General features: G+C 39.8%; 1 protein-coding gene across 2 annotated transcripts in view; it reads left to right on the forward strand.

The window, feature by feature from the left end:
* LOC116262504 (zinc finger protein ZOP1) overlaps nucleotides 1–21510 on the forward strand; it is a 50673-nt gene that overhangs the window by 12601 nt on the left and 16562 nt on the right. Inside the window, exons 3-4 of one of the 2 annotated variants that reach the window (XM_031641948.2) lie at nucleotides 8852–8939; nucleotides 9474–9569. In XM_031641948.2, the coding sequence (XP_031497808.1) occupies nucleotides 8852–8939; nucleotides 9474–9569 (184 nt within the window). The remainder of the gene's footprint in view (nucleotides 1–8851; nucleotides 8940–9473; nucleotides 9570–21510) is intronic. The other variant, XM_031641949.2, reaches the window with a different exon arrangement.

The following is a 21510-nucleotide window of genomic DNA, read 5'->3' on the forward strand; positions in this document are numbered from 1 at the left end:
TTGGGTATACCGCGCCGAACAGTACTTCGATTGCCAAGGGATTGTGGGCGACGAAAGAGTACGTCCAGCAGTAGTTTATTTTGAGGGTGCGGCGATATGCTTGTACCGTTGGTTGGTGTCGCAGCAAGAAAGACCAGACTGGGCGACCTTGGAGAAAGAGCTCACGTCGCGCTTTGGGCTGCCGGCATATCTCGACTACAATGTAGAGTTGTCGAGCATTAAACAATCGGGTACGGTGTTCGAATACCAGGAACATTTTGAGGCGTTGATGAATATGGTGCATGGATGGCCTCTTCCAGCCCTCATTGGCGCGTTCCTAGCAGGATTGAAGGATGAAATACGCATCGAAGTCCAAGCGATGAAGCCACGAACATTAATGGACTGCTTTGAATTAGCCGGCACGGTGGAGGAGAAAAACGAACAGCTGCACACGTTCAATCGGAGCACTTTTAGCAGGACGTGAGAACCAGCCCGCGCGAGACTTTCCATAAGGCGTGTTCAGATGCGAGGAACAACCCACAAGAGAAGTCGAAATCTGATGTTTTTCCACCTGCCCTAGGAAAAAATCAGAAGGGAAATGCGCCGCGCCAAGTTGTGAGACATTTGACGCTAGAGCAAATCAAGGAGAAGAGACGACTGAACCAATGTTTTCATTGTGATCAACCGTACGTTCCAGGCTATGTCACACGGGTACGGGTACGATAAGGGTACGGGTACGCGGACACGACAATTTTCAAAATTTTAGGATACGCGGACATGACGAATTTTATATTCTAAAAAATTAAAAAGGATAATAAAATAAAAAAACATTAAATTAATAATTCACTCTTACAATCTCATAAGTCATAAGAAAGAAAGTCTCAGACTCTCAAACAAAACATTGTTAATCACCAATCTCATAAGTCATAAGAAAGAAAGTCTCAAACAAAACAAAGAATGTCAGTTAGTAAAGTGGTTTGGATCAGGTCTAACCCAGACCCGATCCAAAACGTATCCTACCGTGTCCAAGTGTCGGAGTGTCGACACCGGTACGCGGCCCATTTTTGACATGTCCATGTGACATAGGTTCCAGGGCATAACTGTAGACGCCTCGATATGTAGCTCGTCGAGGAGAGCAACAAACCACTAGAGGCCAATGCGGATCCGCCCTTGGCCATGGAACCAGAGGTGGTGGAAAACCAAACGGTCCCCGAAATTTCCCTGCATGCGTTGGTTGAAGATGAGGTTCCGCATCTCATGCGTGTGGAAGGCAAGTTGCGAGGCCGGCCAGTCAGCGTGCTGATCGACACGGGCTCGACTCACAATTTCATTTGTGAGAAATCTGCCCGGGCCCTGGGTTGTCATATGGAGGTTCAACCCGCCTTTGACGTGGTGGTCGGAGACAGGAGTACCCTAAGGTGCAGGGGTCAGTGCCAGATGGAAAGGTTAGAGATCCAAGGTTTTCACTTTCCTGTAAAGTTATACATTTTAGCCGTGGCGAGAGCCGACCTGGTCTTAGGCATCCAGTGGTTGCGTGAATTGGGAGATGTGGTATGAGATTTCATGGGCATGAGATTGCAGTTTAGGGGCCCTGCGAACGAAAGATTTACGTTGGAGACGAGCCCCAAGCGACCTTGTTCAGAAGCACCAGCTGTCCGCCTGATGAAGGGACCGTCTGCTTCTTTTCTCCTGCTATCCACTCAAGTGCAGGCACATACGAAAGAGAAAGAGATCCGATTCGGCTCCGAAGAGTTTAAGAAAACACTGCAGGAAATGCTACAGAAGTTTGGGTCAGTTTTTAGCACGCCTAAGACGTTGCCGCCAGAGAGGGGATATGAACATCGCATTGAATTACAACCGGGAGCCGAACCTATCAAATCTAGACCGTATCGCTACAGTCGAGTACAACGAGAAACCCTCAAAGAACTTTGTGTAGGAAATGTTGGAAGCACAGGTGATTCAGCCAAGTCGGCAGTCCCTTTGCTTTGCCCGCCTTGCTTGTCAAAAAGAAGGATGGAAGCTGGCATTTCTGCGTAGACTATCGTGCGTTGAACGCCATCACTATCAAAGACAGGTACCTGATCCCCATTGTGGAAGACTTACTAGATGAGTTGTATGAGGGCTGCGTTTTCTCCAAACTAGACCTGCGCTCTGGGTATCATCAAATCCATGTGGTGAAGGATGACATTCCTAAGACCGCTTTCCACACGCACGACGAGCACTGCGAGTTCACCGTCATGCCTTTCGGACTGACGAATGCGCCTTCCACCTTTCAGTCGCTAATGAACGATGTGTTTCGCCCCTTTTTGCGAAGGTTCGTATTGGTATTCTTTGACGACATTTTGATTTACAGCAAGGGGGAACGAGAACACCTCAACCACTTACGAATTGTTCTAGTGGCTTTGCAACGACATAAGCTACACGCCAAACTTTCTAAATGTGTTTTTGGCAATCCCAAGATCTCTTATCTAGGGCATGTGATAAGTCATAGGAAGGTGAGCATGGAACAAGAAAAAGTCCATGCAGTGAAGGGATGGAGGGAGTACACCTAAAAACGTACGAAAGTTGTGTGCATTCCTGGGGCTCATGGGTTACTGGTCGCAACGACTCTCACAGTGCTACTTAAGAAAGGTTGTTTTGCATGGAGTATTCAAGCCGAACAAGCATTCCAACAACTCAAAGAGGCGGTGACTACAACCCCGGTTTTACAGATGCCTAATTTTCAGCTTCCCTTTACCGTTGAGTCAGATGCATCCGATTTGGGGGTGGGAGTGGTCCTGAGCCAACAGCAACACCCAATTGCTTATTTCAACCGAGCAATGGGCTCGACATTTGCGAGTAAATCAGCATACGAAAGAGAAGCAATCGCCATAGTGCTTGCCGTCCTCAAATGGAAGCACTATCTTCTAGGGCAACAATTTATTGTCTTAACCGATCATTGCAGCCTCAAGCATTGCCTGCAACAGCCCACCCTATCTTCATCACTGCAAAAGTGGATGCTGAAATGGATGAGCTTTGATTTCAAAATCCCCTATCGCAAGGGGAAAGAAAATGCGCCAGCGGACGGGCTGTCCCGATCCCACGACCAACAGGTTAGTAGCTTATTTTCAATTTCACAAGTCCAGGCTCACTTGTGGGATGAGATTCGACAGGTGCAAGAAAGAACCAACTCGGTAAAGAAAATTAGGGAAGAGTTGGAGCGGAATTCCCTTAAGGTGTATGGGTATGAGTGGTGATCACCATACTTATATCGCAGCGGATGCATCTTCGTTCCACCCGAGTCCACCCTACCGCAAACCCTTATACAGCATTACCACAATGAGCAGACGACTGGTCATGAAGGAGTGGAGAGCACTTACCGTCGGCTACGACCTACTTTTTATTGGCCGGGGATGAAAAGAGCCATCACCGATTTTGTAAGGAGATGCGACATCTGTCAATGGAACAAATATGAGACCATGAAGCCAGCTGGACTGCTTCAACCCCTTTCCACACCTGAGCTTATATGGGAAGACATATCACTGGATTTCATAGAAGGCCTACCCTCATCCCAAGGAAAGTCTGTTATTTAGGTAGTGGTGGACCGCCTATCAAAATATGCACATTTCGTGCCATTGTCGCATCCATATTCAGCAAAGACGGTAGCCCGGGCCTTCCAAGATCATATTGGGAAGCTACATGGAATGCCCAGGTCGATAACCAGCGATAGAGATCCCATCTTTATCAGTGTTTTCTGGAGGGAATATTTTCAATTACAGGGCATCAAGTTGCAGTTGAGCACAATGTACCATCACAAATGGCCAAACAGAGGTAGTAAACATGTGCCTCGAAACTTACTTACGTTGTTTTGCAGGGCAACGCCCATGCTTTTGGGCAGATTATTTGTCATGGGCTGAATTCTCATACAACACAAGTTGACATTCCTCTACCGGTGTCACACCATTTGAGGCGGTGTACGGGCGTCCTCCTCCTACTATACGTCACTACCAGCCTAACACAGCGAGAGAAGAGTCAGTGGGCACTCAACTCCGCTGCCGGGACACCATTTTGGGAGATCTCAAGACACATCTCGCAGTGGCACGCAACCGCAAACACCGGGACCAGCAGTACAACGTTGACGAGTGGGTGTACTTACGTAGGCCGACCCACGCAGCAGGGTATCGTCGGCCACGAGGGTACAAAATCATTAAAATTTAGTAAATAAAATAAATGAGAAACTAATATAAAAACATCAAAAAACTAACTAGATAAGCAAGAAATGAAAATTAGAAAATGGAAACTGGCACTCTAACAAATACCAAAAACACAGGTTATCTAATGGCTGAAGTGTCGGATGGGATGATTTTCTGGGTTTGCAGCAACCCTCACCTTCGACGCAGGTTATCACTCGTCACTCCTCAAACCCTCATACCCCAAACGCAGCTTCCTCACTTCTCAAACCCTTACCGAAGAGGCAGACACTTGGTAAAAGGTTAGGCGCAGCTGGAAGATGCAGCTTCCACTCTCTCGTCTCACACGAAAGGTAAAGTTAATAAACCCTATTCACTAAAAGTTAGAGTTAAGTACCCTTTGTGCCATTAAAAAGAAATTTCAGTTCAAAAAACACCCTTTGTTCTTTACTTTTAACACGTTAGACCCTTCTTTAACAAAAGAATTCATCACATGCAGTTTTTATGAATTAAAAATTTAAAACCGTGCGCAAGAACATATAGACAGCACAGAAGTTCAGTGGCGAAAAAAAACGATTTTATCGCGATAAATATTTTTTGCCAATATTTTCAAAATATCGCGATTTTTTGGCTTTTTTTTGTTTTCCTCTTTTTTAACATTTATATCGCGATATTTTTGAAAATATCGCGATATCTTTGACACTGTTGGTGCCTAGGCTGGCGCTTAGGCTCACCTAGGCTGGCCTAGGCATCAATACACCTAGTCCATGGGAAAGTGAAAAGTCACCTTTCCTTTCAATTAAAATTTCTTAATTGAGTATATATTGTTGTGTACGTTATTTTGTTTTGATTACGTATTTTTATGTATTGTTATGTTGATTATGTTGTTACATGTATACTGTTATATGTCTATACTGTTAGTCATTTAATCGATTATATAGTATTGTGATAACTCATACCTGTTATATGTATACATTAGTACGGTTATATCACGTGCTTATATCATATAGTTATATGCATTGTTAATTTGTTATACCTGTTATACACTTATATGTATATACTATTATGTTAAATTGTATGGTCATACAGTTTGTTATTCCTGTTATATGTATTATAATACGTGTTATATGTATATATTGTTATGTAAGTCTGTTCTACCTGTAATATAGTATTGCATCAACCTCTTATATGCATATACTGTAAGCCTGTTATATAATATTTGTGGTGCCTGTTATATAATATGGTTATGTACTTATATGTATTGTTACTGTTGTGTACTTATATGTATACTTTTATGTACTGTTAGTCTTTTTTGTTATATTGTCTTTCTTTAAGTACAGATGGATTAAAGCCTTTTTGTGTATTTACATTCCTCCCTCTAGAGAATAGATTTTTTTTTTTGTTTCTTGTATTAGATTACATTTAATGAGTAATGTTAAATTTCTTCTATTGATTTTGCACATTCAATGAAGTCAACAATTATTTTTTTATTGTTTAAATTTATTATACTTGTTATATTACTACTCTCCACATTTCAAATATTAGTAATATTTAATCAAAATAACATGACATATTAACATAACTAAAAAAAAATTGGTCGCCTTTTTTGCCTAGGCTCGCCTAGGCCTGCCTAGGAGCTAGGCTCTCCTGCCTGGGTGCCTTGACAACATAGCTAAATCCCTAAAGCAATCCCACCAGAATGCTTGAAAAAAATTCAAATGAACATTAATGAACATCTAACTAGTGCTAAAAGAAATAAAAACATGAATCAAAATTAAGAATTGCCATGATCCATCTAAGATAATGCATGGAACAAAAGGCATGTAGAAACTCCTGCTGGGCAAAACCCTAAATTCATGAATTCCCTTGAAGACACTTAATTTCAGTGTATCAAACATGATCCTAACATACTGGAATCTAGTCTGCAGCAAAACAATTTGTAACATGACCTAGGACCTGCAATTGCTACAATATGGCACACTAAAAGAAAGGAAGCAAGATCCTTAACTGGCCAGCCAGTAGAGACTATTGACAACCCAAAACCCTAGCATACAATACCCAATCTTTAAGTTGCAGTTATACAGAAAATACAGAAGTACTGCGACACAAAAATGCCTAGGCCTTCTAAAACTCAGAACCGACACGTCATAGATCTACCTTAATCTAATTCTAAACTAAAGTTATCCAAACCCGCACAATAGCTAAGGAAATAGGAGCATCCAACTGGGTACCAACCACCAACGGGCTCTCTTCTTGAAGTTCCACCTTGTGCCTTTAAAACATAGATTTAAATACATGGAAAAATGTGTTAAAGCAGAGAACATGATTGGAGTTCCGATCTCATCACTTAACCTAAATTGCCATTATGGGCTGTTTCTACACAGAAAGAAAACTGTTATGAAATTTCATTTATTACTTCAAGTTGTCAGGGTCTTTGGAATGGCCAATCTAAGCAGGATATGGATGGAAAGTTTCCACAGTGACCTCTGTACATACTGTTCCTTCCATCTTATTAAGTACATTGCTCTTCTTGATGCAATATGTCTTGCAATATTGTTTTTTTAGAACTTTTTGAAGATATCCTTCATTTGTTCTCATCAGAGTTTACTATTTCTTCTATCCTTTGCTGATTAGCTACTAACACCATAGCTCGAAATTCAGCTGCCAGGTATAAAAGGTTTTCAATTAATAATTAGCAACCAACGATGTATTTAGTGTAGTGCCATAAACAACACTAATTTTTTAAAAGATACCCAGTGTGGCGTAAACTAGACATGGCAGATAACTGTACCTCCTTGTAAGCCTTCTCAAGATAACAGAAGAAAGAAGCCATTGTGAAGTGAGTGGATGTTTGGTCCTTCTTATTTGATACATCTCTGAGGCAGCATGTTCTGTGCAGAGAATCATATTGCCGAAATATATTGGATTCTCCCATTGAACTTCATCCCTTGCTTTGGAATTCTGAAGCGCTGCCTGATGACCCAGCTATAGAGAAACGTGATTTTATTTTTTTAATTGATTATTATTATTATTATTATTATTATTATTTTAACTTGTATTGGAGAAAACCAAGTTTTCTCAATCCATTATGCATGTCATTATCATGTTCCTCTTTGGCTGTCCCTGAATCTCTTGCTGGCCAGTTAGCAATCGCTTTAGCTTGCAGCAAGGCATGCATTCCATGGCTGATTCTAAAACACTAGCAGTTTTAAAACTTTCTCACCTAGTCAAGTGTTCCAGGCCAAGAATGGTACCTAGCACCAGGTATTGCATATTGTATGGGATGGGCTGATTAAAAGAACAGTTCGTTCTCAATGTTTGATGTCCAACTACAATGTCAGTACTTTAGAACTGTGCACTGCACCCCCATAAGGAGTGAGGTTATATTGTGTCAGAACTTGGTTCAATTAGAAAGTGCTGAACATCTTTTGAGTGCCTAATGATGTTGTTTCCAGTATTGGTTTAAATTTTACAATTAACATGATTTCAGATGTCTGAAGATCACAGGCAAAAAGAGCCCTGGATTTTCAAGTTCTAAGTTGGTTGCTAAGTATTTCTGAAAAGCATAGTTCTTCGAAGTTCTTGGTAAAATTTACATCCAAGTACGAACGGGTTTTGGAGTGGTTGCAGAAATCCCCTTTCTTTGGAAGAAAGTCTAGCTTGGACTTTTCCAGGTCACCAGTTTCATCAGAAGTAGTGAAAAAAATTGGCTTTCTGTGGATGCACTGAAATAATGAAATTAGTAGGATTTGTAGGTTTACATCCTTAATCTGTTACGAGCCATTAGGTTATGAATAGTGTGCTTGGAAACACATTGATTTCTTGGTTTCCTCTGGTTTTCTATTGTATTAGAATGGCATACATAAGAATACTGTGACTGCATCACAATTTCCAAAATTTAGCTTAGAATAACAACCTTTCTTGTTGAATTACTGCACCTCAGTGCACTTTTCTGTCTCATGCACCCTAGTAATGATAACGTGCCACTTAACAATATGGCAGCCTTCTTTTTATTGAATGACTATAAGTTACTTGGAAGAGTGGCTACTAACTGGTCCTTGGACTGCTTGTCAATCAGTTTGCAAAAAGAGAAAGAGAAAAGCGTATCATAGTTTGTTTGAAGTGTACTGAACATGATAAGCACTAGTCAAGTATTTAGTATTCTTTATCACTTTACATCCTTAATCTAGCTGTAAGTAGGTTCTGGACCTAATTCCTATGAATAATACACTTGGAAACATATTCAGGCATGCTGATTACTTGGGCCATCTATTATTCTACAGTATCAGAATGGCACACCGCACACAATCTCCTTTACCAAAAAATTAGCTTGAGATAACTAGTATTCTTAGTGAGATTTTGTTGCATTTCTGTGGCAATGTGCTACCCAAAGATAATTGCTTATTCTTTAACTAAATGATTATGAATTCCTTCGAAGAGTGGCTCGTCAGAATAATCACAAGGTATAAAATTCAATATTTTCTATTGATTCTTGTTGAATGTTTGTACTGTATCTTTTTATTAAGTCTTTCAGATGTCTTGAACTTAACAATATCTTGTCACACCTGGAAAAAGTGCTGCGTTTTAGATTTTCATTTTTGCATTGAATGATGTGCTATAATACAATATTGTGGATGAATCTGGGCACTTCTTTAACATCTTGAAAATTCTTCATCTTGACAATTCGTCTGTCTATTTGCCAGAAAGCTAAGCAAAGTTATCAAAAGGATTTAGCTTCTTTTCAAGGGGCAAGAAGGGAGACTGAGCTGAAAACTGCTCCACCAGGAGATGGTAATGATGACACCTAAAGCTATATCTATTAAACTGTTGAAAAGTTCCAGTCTGATGCTATAATTGTCACAAATATTGTTCTTGGGTTTTTTATCGGTGATGTTTTTCTCAAAATTTAATGGGGAAATTTGTTTTTCCTTGGGAAAATCTTGAAGCTCAAAAGTAAAAAATATACATATATAAAAAATAATAGAAACAGATTATGAAGATTTGGGGTATTCTACTAATTTTCTTCCTACAATATTAGTCAAAATACAGAATGCTTAATAATATATTGAAAACCTAAAAAAAGATTAGAGCACAGTGTAAACCAATTTTTCTTAGAAAAAGGAAAAAAATGTGACAGAAACACCTTATTTCCATTTAGGCATTTTATAAAATATATTAGTTTTTTTCTATTTTATGACTTTCTTTATTTTCCACTTTTGTTTTACATTGCTTGAAAAAAAATGTCGAAATTTGTGACAGTGGACGTACCATCTAATCAAGTTAAGCACTTCTATTGTCACTTATGAATTGATTTTGGAATTACAGATTGGCAATACGATTCTTCTTCTGGCTATTACTTTAATCAGGCCTCAGGGTACTATTTTGATACAGATTCTGGTTTATACTACTCAGACAACATAGGTTAGTATATTCATAAGCTTGTGCATGTCAAGTTAATTTAGCTACAGTTTTTGCTGCATCATGCAAAAGCTTGGTATGGAAATAGTAATGAATGCATGAACATGAACAAGGAAAATAATAGGAGGCTTCCTACTAGAGGTGAAACAAAAAAAAAGACCTTATATATATATATAGAGGTGGAACAAACAAAAAACCTTATATATATATATATATAATGAAGGAATTTTATAATATCAAACTTTGATTTAATGACCACAGTGTTAGTTAGCAGAAAACTTATGAAAAAGAGACACATATGTTGTCAAGGGATGGGCAGCAGCAGCAAACACACCCTCAACCCTAATTTGTTAAATTGTTAAACATAACTATAAGCTAGATGGGTGTCACGGGCTGACTTTTTCAAAGCCTTATTTGGCCCGCACGGCGCCGAGGGTTTCCCAAGCCTTCGGCCAGCCTTAACTCAATCGTAATGTAGCAGAAACTTTTATCAATCTTTTGGGACCGTGGACTAGACGAGGAGTGTTAAGCACTCGGTGCACCATCACCCAGGATTATCCCACAGTAGACCATCGGCATGCCGTGGCCATGATGCCATGTCAGAACAATGTCATTGCTCAAAGCACTTATCTACTTCCATACGAAATCTGGGTGGGCGAAGACTTTCCTTTGGAGAAAGTCCTCAGCGGAAGCCAGTTGCCACTAGAGGTAATTAAGCAGGATGGCCGACCATCGCCCTACTCGACGACGAGCTTTCACTTGCTCGCCCCCGCGTGACTCTACGCGGTTGTGGACGCGTCCATCGGGGGAATCAGCCCTAACCCACGCGCACCCCCGTGCACATCCAAACGCTACGCGTGAGGACTTACCGACGGACTTGCACATTTCAAAGGGACTGACAACCATTATGCACTTATACGCTTTGTCTTTGCACCACCGTGCTGCACATTCTAAGTGCATTACTTTCTGCTTGACTCAGCGTCCGATTGGATCCCACATGCTTCCCAAGCAATGCCCAAGATGACCAAGCAGCATCTGATACTGCTGGCTTGGCTGGGCCAGACATAGTCGGTCTGCAACATTCTCCCACCACCAAATCATCGATGTCCTTGGTGACTTGCCTCAGGCGAGGGAAACTCTACAGCCATACGTTTCATTTCATTCAATTGAGCCAACATTCGTCTGATTGACGCACCCATCATGTCTCAGCTACCTGTCTTATCGGGTGGATCGTCTCTAGTCCATCTTCGGTTCTTCCCACTTTTCTGTCACTTTTTGCACTTTTTCTTAGTAAAGTTTAGAACATATCCGACGACCACTAAGTATCAACCCAAGATGTTTTGTCAACCAACATGCTCGCTTCCTCGAGCCATGTCAACAGTCAACACTAAGATCTCATGCTCTCCTGGACAATCCTTTTTCACGTTGGGCCTCTCACCCTGTCTGCCTCAGCGAGTAGCTCCTCCTTGGCCTTTCTGCTCTTGACACCTAGATACCATCTTCGGAACGTGTGATCTCCATCTGGCCAACACCAATGCAGTCACTTGAACTAGTGTCCGACGAACATACCCAAACTATGGGCACCAACAACAAGCCAACGTTTTTCTGAACAACTTGTTGATTGTATTTTTTGCATCGTTGTCATCTTTCAAGTTCTTTTCGAGAAATCGTTATGCTTTGATACCACTTTGTCATGGGCTGACTTTTTCAAGCCTTATTTGGCCTGCACGGCGCCGAGGGTTTCCCAAGCCTTCGGCCAACCCTATGTAAGCAAGTTGAAATTGTTTTCCTTTCTTAACTCCCTCGTGATGTACAAGCTTTCCAAGAGAAATACAGTACGAGTTTTCTTCATTCACACTTTGTGTTCTTTATGCACTTTGCTTTCCAAATGATCTCTACACCCATTTCAATGGTTTTAAGGCTGATGACATAAGGTGCTTGTCGTGCCGCACAGACTGAAGTTGTCAGCCCGTGACAAAGAGTACCTTTATTAAATCAACAAATTAATGTCAAATGATTAAGTAAACAATTTTGCACGTGTCCTATCTCAGGCATGGTCCATATTAAATGTGTTTGGATTTGGCCTCATTTGGATCCAGATACAAACACGACAGCTATTATATCTTAACACCCTCTCTCACGTTGGTTGTGGTATTAGACCATGCACAACTTGTTCCTAAGTAGCCAGAATTGCTTTGCTAGTCCTTTGGTAAACAATTCAACAACATGGTCTGCTGTCCGAATATGACATGGTTTGATCTCTTTGTTCTCCACCTTTTGTTTAATAAAAGGGTGGTCTATTTTAATGTACTTCGCGCATTGATGGATAAAATTTAAAACAGTCTTCATGGTGCTCGGATTATCACATAACAGTAGAGATTGATAGACATCTTCCCCTATATCACCCAACAAATGTCGAATCCATGTGACTTCAGCAGTTTCTGCTGCCATAGATCTATATTTAGCTTTTTCACTTGATCTTGCCACAAAATTTTTGTTTTCGCCTGCTCCATGATACAAGGTTGTGCCCAATAGGAATGCTATATCTAGAAACAGATCTGCTGTCATACACAATCTGAATATAGTCATGCTTTACGTAAACCAACCTATCACCTGCAGTCCCTTTCAAATACGCCAAGCTTCTATTTAGAACATCAATATATCCAACCCTTGGCATATGCACAAATTGAGATCTGATTAAAAGAATATCTGGCTTGGTAAAAGTGAGGTATTGAAGCATTCTAATTTCTAACTATACTTCAATGCTTAGTTGGGTCAACATATAAATCACCATCTTCAACATTTAATCATTAGTGCAACATATTATGAGTATTCACTGTTTTACAATTTGTCATCTCTTCCCTGCTTAAAAGATCAGGAGTATATTTCTATTGGAAAGTATCTCAACTATTGGAGGTCTTTCATCTTGAAAGTTTGCATCAACAAGTTTTTCACTTCTTGTATATGATTATCCGAATTGCCCATAATGACAATGTTATCCACATATATATGCAACAAAGTGACATTCCTTTCCTTGTAAATGAAAAGGGAATGGTCAAGAAGGTACATGCTAAAACTACAACTTTGAATCTTGAAGGGGGAAACTATGAAACCAAAAATGTGATGCCTATTTCAGTCCTTGGAGAAATTTTCTCAATTTGCATACCCAAGTGTTGGGGTCCTTCTTAATATGTCCAAAGATCTGCGTCATGTATACTTTTTCTTTTAGATCTCTATATGACAACACTTTTTACATCTAAATAACTTAATTTCCAACCATGATCTGTTGCCAAGGATATGATAGTACCTAAGTCACTGTGGTACGTGGGGGAACCCACGTACCCGTACCGGGACAAGGTTCGTTTGGATCGGTTTCGGGTCAGAACCGATCCAAACTACAAAAAAAAAAAAGAAAACATTGTCTTGGTCTGTTTATGTTTTTTTTTTCTATGAGATTATATGTAAGAACTATGAAAGGAACATTGTCTTAATAATGTGATGATATCAATTTTGTTTTTTATAATTAAAAATATGTAATTATCGCCATATTGCCATACCAAGATTGGCAAAAAACGCCATACCTGCACTCGTACCTATGTGAGATAGGATAGTACTCATCGTTCGCTCTTGATCATGTAGTCCTACACATATTGTTGTGTAAAACCTTGTGCCACAAGCCTTTCCTTATATTTTTAAATCTTCCATTAGGTTTATATTTAATCTTGTAAACCCATTTGGAGCCCACAATAATTTCCCTTTAGGTCTAGGCATTACTTGTCAAGGCTAACATTCATGAATTTCATTTATAGCTTCTATCCATTGACGAGACTTGATGGCTTGACTAAATTTAATGGGTTCATCGTGTTTTGCAATCAAAGACATAAGCAATTGAAAATCTAATAGAAGTTTTCATAACTAGCCCATCATTGAATTGGGTGAGTAACTCATATTTCCTTGTAGGCTAGCCAATTCCAACTTCTATATTATTTGGGGTAGTATCCTTTTCCCATCAGATATATGCTTGACTCGGAAAACGTTGAACCGTATTTTGACTGGCATCTTCTATAGTGGCTGCAGTTTCTTCTTGTAGAATAGTAACAAAGAAGGCGATCGTAACGTGGAAAACCCTTGACTTGAGGGATAAAAAACCACGGTGGAGAAGATCCGGCCCCCACTAGCTGCCGGTCTCTATCTCTCTCTTAATTTTCATTAACGACGTGAAATTCGGGTTACAAATGTTTAAATAGAGCTCAACATGAATAACAGGTCAGATAGGGTCCAGAGCCGGACCCAAACATACAAACACGCTAACACTCCCTCGCAAGTTGGACATACAAATCAAACATGTCCAACTTGGATACATTTCAATCAAATGAAGTTGATGACAAGGCCTTGGTCAGAGCATCAGTTGTCTAGTCTTCGGACTTCATGTAAGGCAGAACAAATTCTTTAGCATCATTTCTTTCCCGAATGAAATGATGGTCAATCTCTACATGCTTCGTTCTATCATGTAATACCAGATTGTTGGCTAAGTTGATTGCAGACTTGTTATCACAATACATCTCCATTGGTCCCTCAGTTTTGATTCTAATGTCAGCCAATTGCACTTTCAGCCACAACAACTTAGAGACCCCTATGGACACAACTCTATATTCAGCCTCAGGACTAGAGCGAGAGCAAACGTTCTGTCTCTTACTTTTCTATACCATGAGATTTCCTCTCAAGTAAATACAATAGCCTGAGGTGGATCTTTTAGTATCAACACATCCTGCCCAGTTAGCATTAGAATACTTTCAATCTCAAGAGAGTCTTGCTTAACGCACAAGAGGCCCTTGCCAGGACTCTTCTTCAAATAACATAAAATCCTGTCAACTGCTTTAAGTGAACATGTGTGGGTGCATGCATAAACTGATTCATCACATTCACAGCAAAGGTAATATCAGGTCTAGTAAGAAAGATAAATCAATTTTTCAACAAGACATTGATATCTTTCTTTTGCTTTTTCATAGAGGACCTCCCCATTTATGAGGCTAAGTTTGTTTCTAACATCTATGGGAGTAGAAGTAGGTTTACACCCAAGTTTCTCAGTCTCCTTTAATAAATCTAGAGTGTACTTTCTTTGGTTTAACACAAGACATGTGCCAGACCTAGCAATTTCAATGCCAAGGAAATATTTCAACGTGTCAAGGTCCTTGAGGTCAAACTCAAGAGCCAACAATTCCTTAAACTTTGTTCTTTCATCTTCATCATTACCTGTGATTATCATATCATCAACATATACCAACAGAAGAGCTACCTTGTGCTCATTTCTCTTTACAAAGAGAGTGTGATCTCCATTCCTTTGATGATATCCATGTTGTCTCATTACAAGTTTAAGTTGTGCAAACTACGCCCGCGGAGATTGCTTGAGCCCATACAAATCTTTCTTCAACCTGCAACATTTTTCAGGTTCCTCATATCTTGGAGGCATGCACATATACACTTCCTCTTTGAGGTCTCCATTTTGAAATGCGTTCTTAACATCAAATTGGTACATCTTCCACTCATTTATTATTGCCTATGTCACACGGAAGAGGAGTACCCGTATGGTCCGGGTACGGGTACGGCCCTGGTGCGGTCAACGCAGTACCGGGTACGGTCAACGTACCCGGGATCATTTGTGTCCATTTTCGGACTCGGTCAACTTTGACCAAGTCCAAAGTTGTCCAGTTTTTAGTTGAAAATTAAAAATCCCCCTCTTTTCTTGTTTCATTTTTCACTCTAAACCTTTGTTGTACATAGTTCCTCACAACTTTTCATTTAAAATCTTCCATACAATGTTTCGAAAATCCATTCCTTCTCTATAACTTGACTATTCAATAATAGTGTGAGCCATAACCATAACGATGTCAATATATCTTAAAAGCGTGACCTGTTGCTCCTTCTAATCTTGATGATGCGACGGAGAATCAAGAAAGCTAATATATTTGTATGTTAATTACTTCTATACTGTGTTTTGTGAATATGTTATTCATTTTGAAATTTTTTGACACACACATATATATATATATATATATATGTCCGCGTGTATGTACGGCTGTACCCCCGCACCCAAATTTTTTTAAAATGGTCCGTACCCGCACCAGTACCCGTACCTATGTGACATAGATTATTGCTAAGGAGACAATAACTCTGACTGTCTTCATCTTTGCAACAGGAGTAAACATTTCCAAGCAGTCAATCTCATTTCTAACTAAACCCCTTGGCAACCAAACGAGCTTTGTACCTGTCCACACTTCCATCTGACTTATATTTAATGGTGTAGACCCACTTGGATCCTACCAGACGAGCCACTTCAGGGATATTTACCACTTCCCACATTTTGTTTTTATTTATTGTTTCCATTTCTTCTTGCATCGCATGAGCCCACTAGGGATTGCTCTGAGCCTCAGTAACAGTTCTGAGAATCACAACTATAGAAAGAGACGATATAAAACATTTATACTTCTTCATCAATTTAGAATATGATATGAAATTACCAATAGGGTGTTGAGTACATGACCCGATACCCTTTCTGAGAGCAATGGGTAACTCTTCATTTCCAGCTTTTGTCTAACTACCTTCAACCGACATCTCACAGGCACAACTTGGGTCATCCAAGGAAGGTGTAGGAATAGGATTGGGATTGAGGTTTTTGTTACCAGTCAACTCACCAAGAGCCTCTTTTGTAGTCAATCTTCTCCTGGAGTAAACATGTCCAAACAAGCAGTCACACTCCTCCTCATTCCCAGTGGAGCAACCTGTTGAATATTGGAGGAAGAAGGGGACGAGAGAGAGAGAGAGAGAGGGAGAGAGAGAGGAAAACACTTTCTTGCTTATTCACGTGACCCTAATCTCATATTAAAAGAGATTAGGGTTGGCAACATAACAAATTACAAAATCAGTCCACTAAATATAAGAAAATATTTAAAAAACTACTATTTAACTTTCTAATATTGCAGAAACACTCTTTAACGCTCCCCCTCAAGCTGGAGCATAGATATCAATTATGCTCAAATTGTTACAACCTCTCAGGAAATCACCTATGGAAAGAGCCTTGGTGAACATATCGGCTGCCTGATCTTCAGAGGAGACATGAATAGTTCTAATAATTCCTTGAACTAAATCCCGAACATAGTGGCAATCCATTTCAATATGTTTTGTCATTTCATGAAAAACAGGATTGTTAGCAATATAGGTAGCCGCCTTGTTGTCACAATACATTTTTATTGGGAGATTCACTGAAACACCCAACTCTAAAAGTAATGATCTGACTCATGACATTTCAGCCGCAGTTTGAGCCATAGCCCTATATTTCGACTCAGCACTAGATCGAACCACTACATTCTGCTTCTTGCTCCTCCAAGAAATAAGATTACCTCCCACAAAGACACAAAAACCTGTAGTAAACTTTCTGTCATCTACAGATCCTGCATAATCAGCATCACTATATGCTTCAATGTCAACACCTTATCCTTTTTTGAACCATAACCCATTTCCTGAGGCTGATTTCAGGTATCTGACAACCATTAGAGCAGTGTCCCAATGAACTTTCCTAGGTTTCTCCATGAATTGACTTAGTTTATTCACAGCGAAACTAATGTCAGGGCGAGTGACAGTCAAATATAGCAGTTTTCCTATCAGAGATCTGTAAGATTTAGAGTCAAAAAGCTCTGATTCATCATCATGTATATGAATGTGAGAGAAGCATGGGGAGAGTTGCAGATTTAGCCCCCAATAAATTTGTTTGTTGTAGAAGATCCAAAGCATATTTTCTCTAAGATACCACAACTCCTTTACTACTATGGGCCACCTCAATACCAAGAAAATAACGGAGTTGTCCAAGGTCTTTTGTGACAAAGTGTTTCTGAAGAAACTCCTTTGTTTGAGCTATCTCTTGATCACTTTCCCCAGTCAGAACAATATCATCAACGTAAACAATTAATATCACTATACCAGATGTACCTTGCTTGATAAACAATGAGTGATCAAGTTGGGACCGACGAAAGCCACATTTAGATAAGACCTCAGATAGCTTATGAAACCATGCACGAGGACTCTGTTTAAGCCCATAATTAGCCTTCTTTAATTTGCATACCTTGGAACACTCCCCCTGTCTCTCAAAACCAGATGGTTGCTGCATATAAACAGTTTCAGAAAGATCTCTATATAGAAAAACATTTTTCACGTCCAACTGAAATAAAGGCCATTGTCGCTGGACAACAAGAGATATAATAAGTCAAATAGAGCCCAATCGAGCCACGGGTGAAAAGGTCTCAAAGAAGTCGACACCATAAGTTTGTGTATATCCTTTAGCGACAAGACGTGCCTTGAACCGTTCAACTGAACCATCAGAATGATACTTGATGGTGAACACCCACTGGGAGCCAACCACATCACAGTGCCTCGGTGGATCCACCAATTCCCAAGTCTCTCGAGAGATAAGAGCATCCATTTCCTCCTGCATGGCATGTCGCCACCGTGAATCTAATAGGGCTTGATGGTGAGAGGAAGGGATGATGTGACTAAACAGAGCTCGATCAAACTGCACCAAACTTGTACTCAAATGGTCAGTAGAGACAGAATTAGAAATCGGGTGTAGTGTGCACTATCGCTTTCCCTTACGAATAGCAATAGGAAGATCATCTGCATAGTGTTCATCATTTAAACCTGAATCAGTCTGATCAGTGGAGTTTACCTCTTGAGAAGACGCTGGTAGGCGGTTGGAAGAGGGACCAAGACGACGAGTGTAAACCAATGGAGGATCAAAGAAACGTTCATGTAACATAGGTTGAGATGGAGGTAAGGACTAAAGGGACACTGGTGGAATGGGAAGAGGAACAGGTATAGGCATCTCAGACAGAGGAGGACTCGAAGGAGAAAAATAAAGACGAGACTCAAAGAATGTAACATCCGCACTGATAATCTCTTTCTTGGTCTGGGGATCAAAGCACTTATATCCTTTTTGATTGGCAGAGTATCCAATAAATACACATTTGATGGCTTGGGCAGCAAGTTTGTTTTCGTCTGGGCCTAGGATGTGTGCAAAGCAAGTGCATCCAAATACTTTGGGAGGTATATGAAATAGTGGTCGATTTGTATATAAAAGTTGAATGGGAATATGTTCTTGGATGGCTGACGAGGGTAATCTGTTAATGAGGTAACATGCAGTAAGAATAGCATCCCCTCAAAAGTAGGCAGGCATGTGAGAATGCAACATGAGGGTACGGGCCACATTTAGGAGTTGTCGATGTTTGCGTTCGGCAACACCATTTTGTTGGGATGAGGCCGAATTCCATGATTGGCATAAAACTGAAGTAGAACAGAAGATTTGAATTCAAGAGCATTATCAGTGCGAATATTTTTGACAATGAAACCAAACTGAGTTTTTATTTCCTTGACAAATTTAGAAAGAATACAGATGACTTCAGATCTTTCCCGTAACAAGAATACCCAACTGGCTCGAGTAAAATCATCAACCAAAACAAGATAATACCGAAAATACGAGTGAAAAGGAACCCGATTAGGACCCCACACATCCACATGAAGGAGATCAAATGGACTTTGACTAGATGGTTCTTGACTCGAAGGAAAGCTACTCCGTGTATGTTTGCCTAATTGGCAAGCATCACATAAGAAGGACTCTGATATAGTAATACCTGGAAGCATGCGACGAAGTTTTGACACTGAAGGATGACCCAGTCTGAGATGCCACTGAAAAGGAGAAGGCTTTGAGGAGAACGAAGATGCAACAACATTTACTGGGACAGACAAGAAATAGAGAACCTCACGTTCATGGTCGCCACCAATCATCTTCCTAGTTAGTAAATCCTGAAAAAAAACATGTACCAGGGTAAAAAATGACTACACTTTAAATCAATAGCCAGTTGCTTAACAGATAACAAATTAACAGGAAACCTGGAGCATAGAGCACGTGGGTAATAGTGCCTAAATGTGGGAGATAAATATCATCGCTGCCCAATACAGGAGATAGCTTGCTATTATAAATGTGACTATAATAGTCACTAAAGAAGAATATGATAGGAAAAGGCACTAAGGCCACTTGAAATATATCAATCTTATTGAATGAATGTCAAATGGCTGTGTAAAACAGCATACATTGTACAAGAGGCAGCCCAAGAATATATATAACCAATTAGAGTGAAGGAGAGAAGGAAGAGAGGGCTGTTCTAGCCGTTGGAGGTTCCAACGGCTCATAAAGGAGCCGTTGGAACTCCCAACGGCTAGAACAAAGGGGAAACAAAAAGAAAAAGAAAAGGAAAAAGAAAAGAAAAGAAAAAGAAAAGAAAAGAAAAGAAAAAGAAAAAGAAAAATAAAAGAAATAATAAAATACATAAAAATGAAAATAAAATGTAAAAAATGTAAAACCTAATCTAGCTATGATATCAAAAAGATATCTTATTTCCTAACACCCCCCCCTTAAACTTACGGTGCTAACACCGAAAGTTTATCTAAAAGAAAGTTGAATCTGGGAGAACATAGAGGCTTCGTGAAGAAATCAGCCAGCTGGAACTCGGAGGAGACATATGGAAGTTTGATTGACTTGTTCAAAAATTCTTCACGAACATAGTGACAATCCATCTCTATATGCTTTGTTCGTTCATGAAATGTTTGATTCTTGGCAATGTAGATAGAACTCTTGTTATCGCAGCACAAATCAGTAGGTTCTTCTATTCTTGTTCCCATATCAAGAAGCATTTGACGAAGCCACACAATTTCCATAGTTGTAGAAGCCATGGCTCGATATTCAGCTTCAGTAGAGGATAGAGAGACTTTCTGTTGTTTCTTGCACTTCCATGAGATGAGTGATTCTCCTAAAAAAACACAAAAACCAGTAGTTGAGTGTCTATCATTTGGATCTCCTCCCCAATCAGCATCAGTATAAGCAATCAAGTTTAAAGGGGAAGAGGAAGACATAAATACTCCCTTATTTATTGTTCCCTTGATATATCTAATGATACGAAGAACAGCTCCCATATGAACGGTTGATGGAGCATGTTGGAATTGACTCACAGTATGAACTGCATGAGCAATGTCAGGCCGAGTGATGCTAAGATACATTAAGGAACCCACAAGTTGTCGGTAAGGAGTGGGATTTGTAAGTGGAACTCCATCATCAATCTTCATTTTGTTTCCTACTGCTTCAGGAGTTTCTATGACCTTATCATCTGTTATGCCTGATTTAGCAATGATCTCTGCAGCAAACTTAGTTTGTTATAAAAAATATCCTCTAGTAGAATATGCAACCTCAATACCCAAGAAATACGTTAGAAAACCTAAATCTTTCATTTCAAAAGTTCTTTGTAACAATTTTTTACATTCTCTAATACCTTCCTTATCACTACCTGTAATGATCATGTCATCAACATACAGTAGGAGGATTATGATACCTGCATTAGTATTCTTAACAAACAAGGCAGTGTCAGTTAAACATGAATGAAATCCATAATCAGAAATAACAGAGTAGAAACGGTCAAACCAAGCTTTAGGAGCTTGTTTGAGGCCATAAAGAGCCTTATTAAGTCTAAGAACTTTTCCTTGAGGAACTGACAACCCTGGTGGTACTTCCATGTAAACTTCTTCCATAAGATCTCCATTTAAAAATGCATTTTTAACGTCCATTTGGTAGATATTCCAGTTTTTAATAGATGCTAAAGCAATAAGGGTCCTAACAGTAGTCATTCTAGCTACAGGAGCAAAGGTTTCCTCATAGTCAATACCATATTCTTGAGCGTACCCTTTGGCAACAAGCCTGGCTTTATATCTTTCTAAAGATCCGTCACTTCTAGTCTTCACCTTATAAACCCACTTGCATCCAATAGTCTTTTTTCCTATAGGTAGGTCTTGTATTTCCCAAGTTTGGGCTTTTCTCAAGGCATCTAATTCTTCTATCATGGCATTCTTC

Source organism: Nymphaea colorata, chromosome 10 (genome assembly GCF_008831285.2).
Source record: "Nymphaea colorata isolate Beijing-Zhang1983 chromosome 10, ASM883128v2, whole genome shotgun sequence".
NCBI lineage: Eukaryota > Viridiplantae > Streptophyta > Magnoliopsida > Nymphaeales > Nymphaeaceae > Nymphaea > Nymphaea colorata.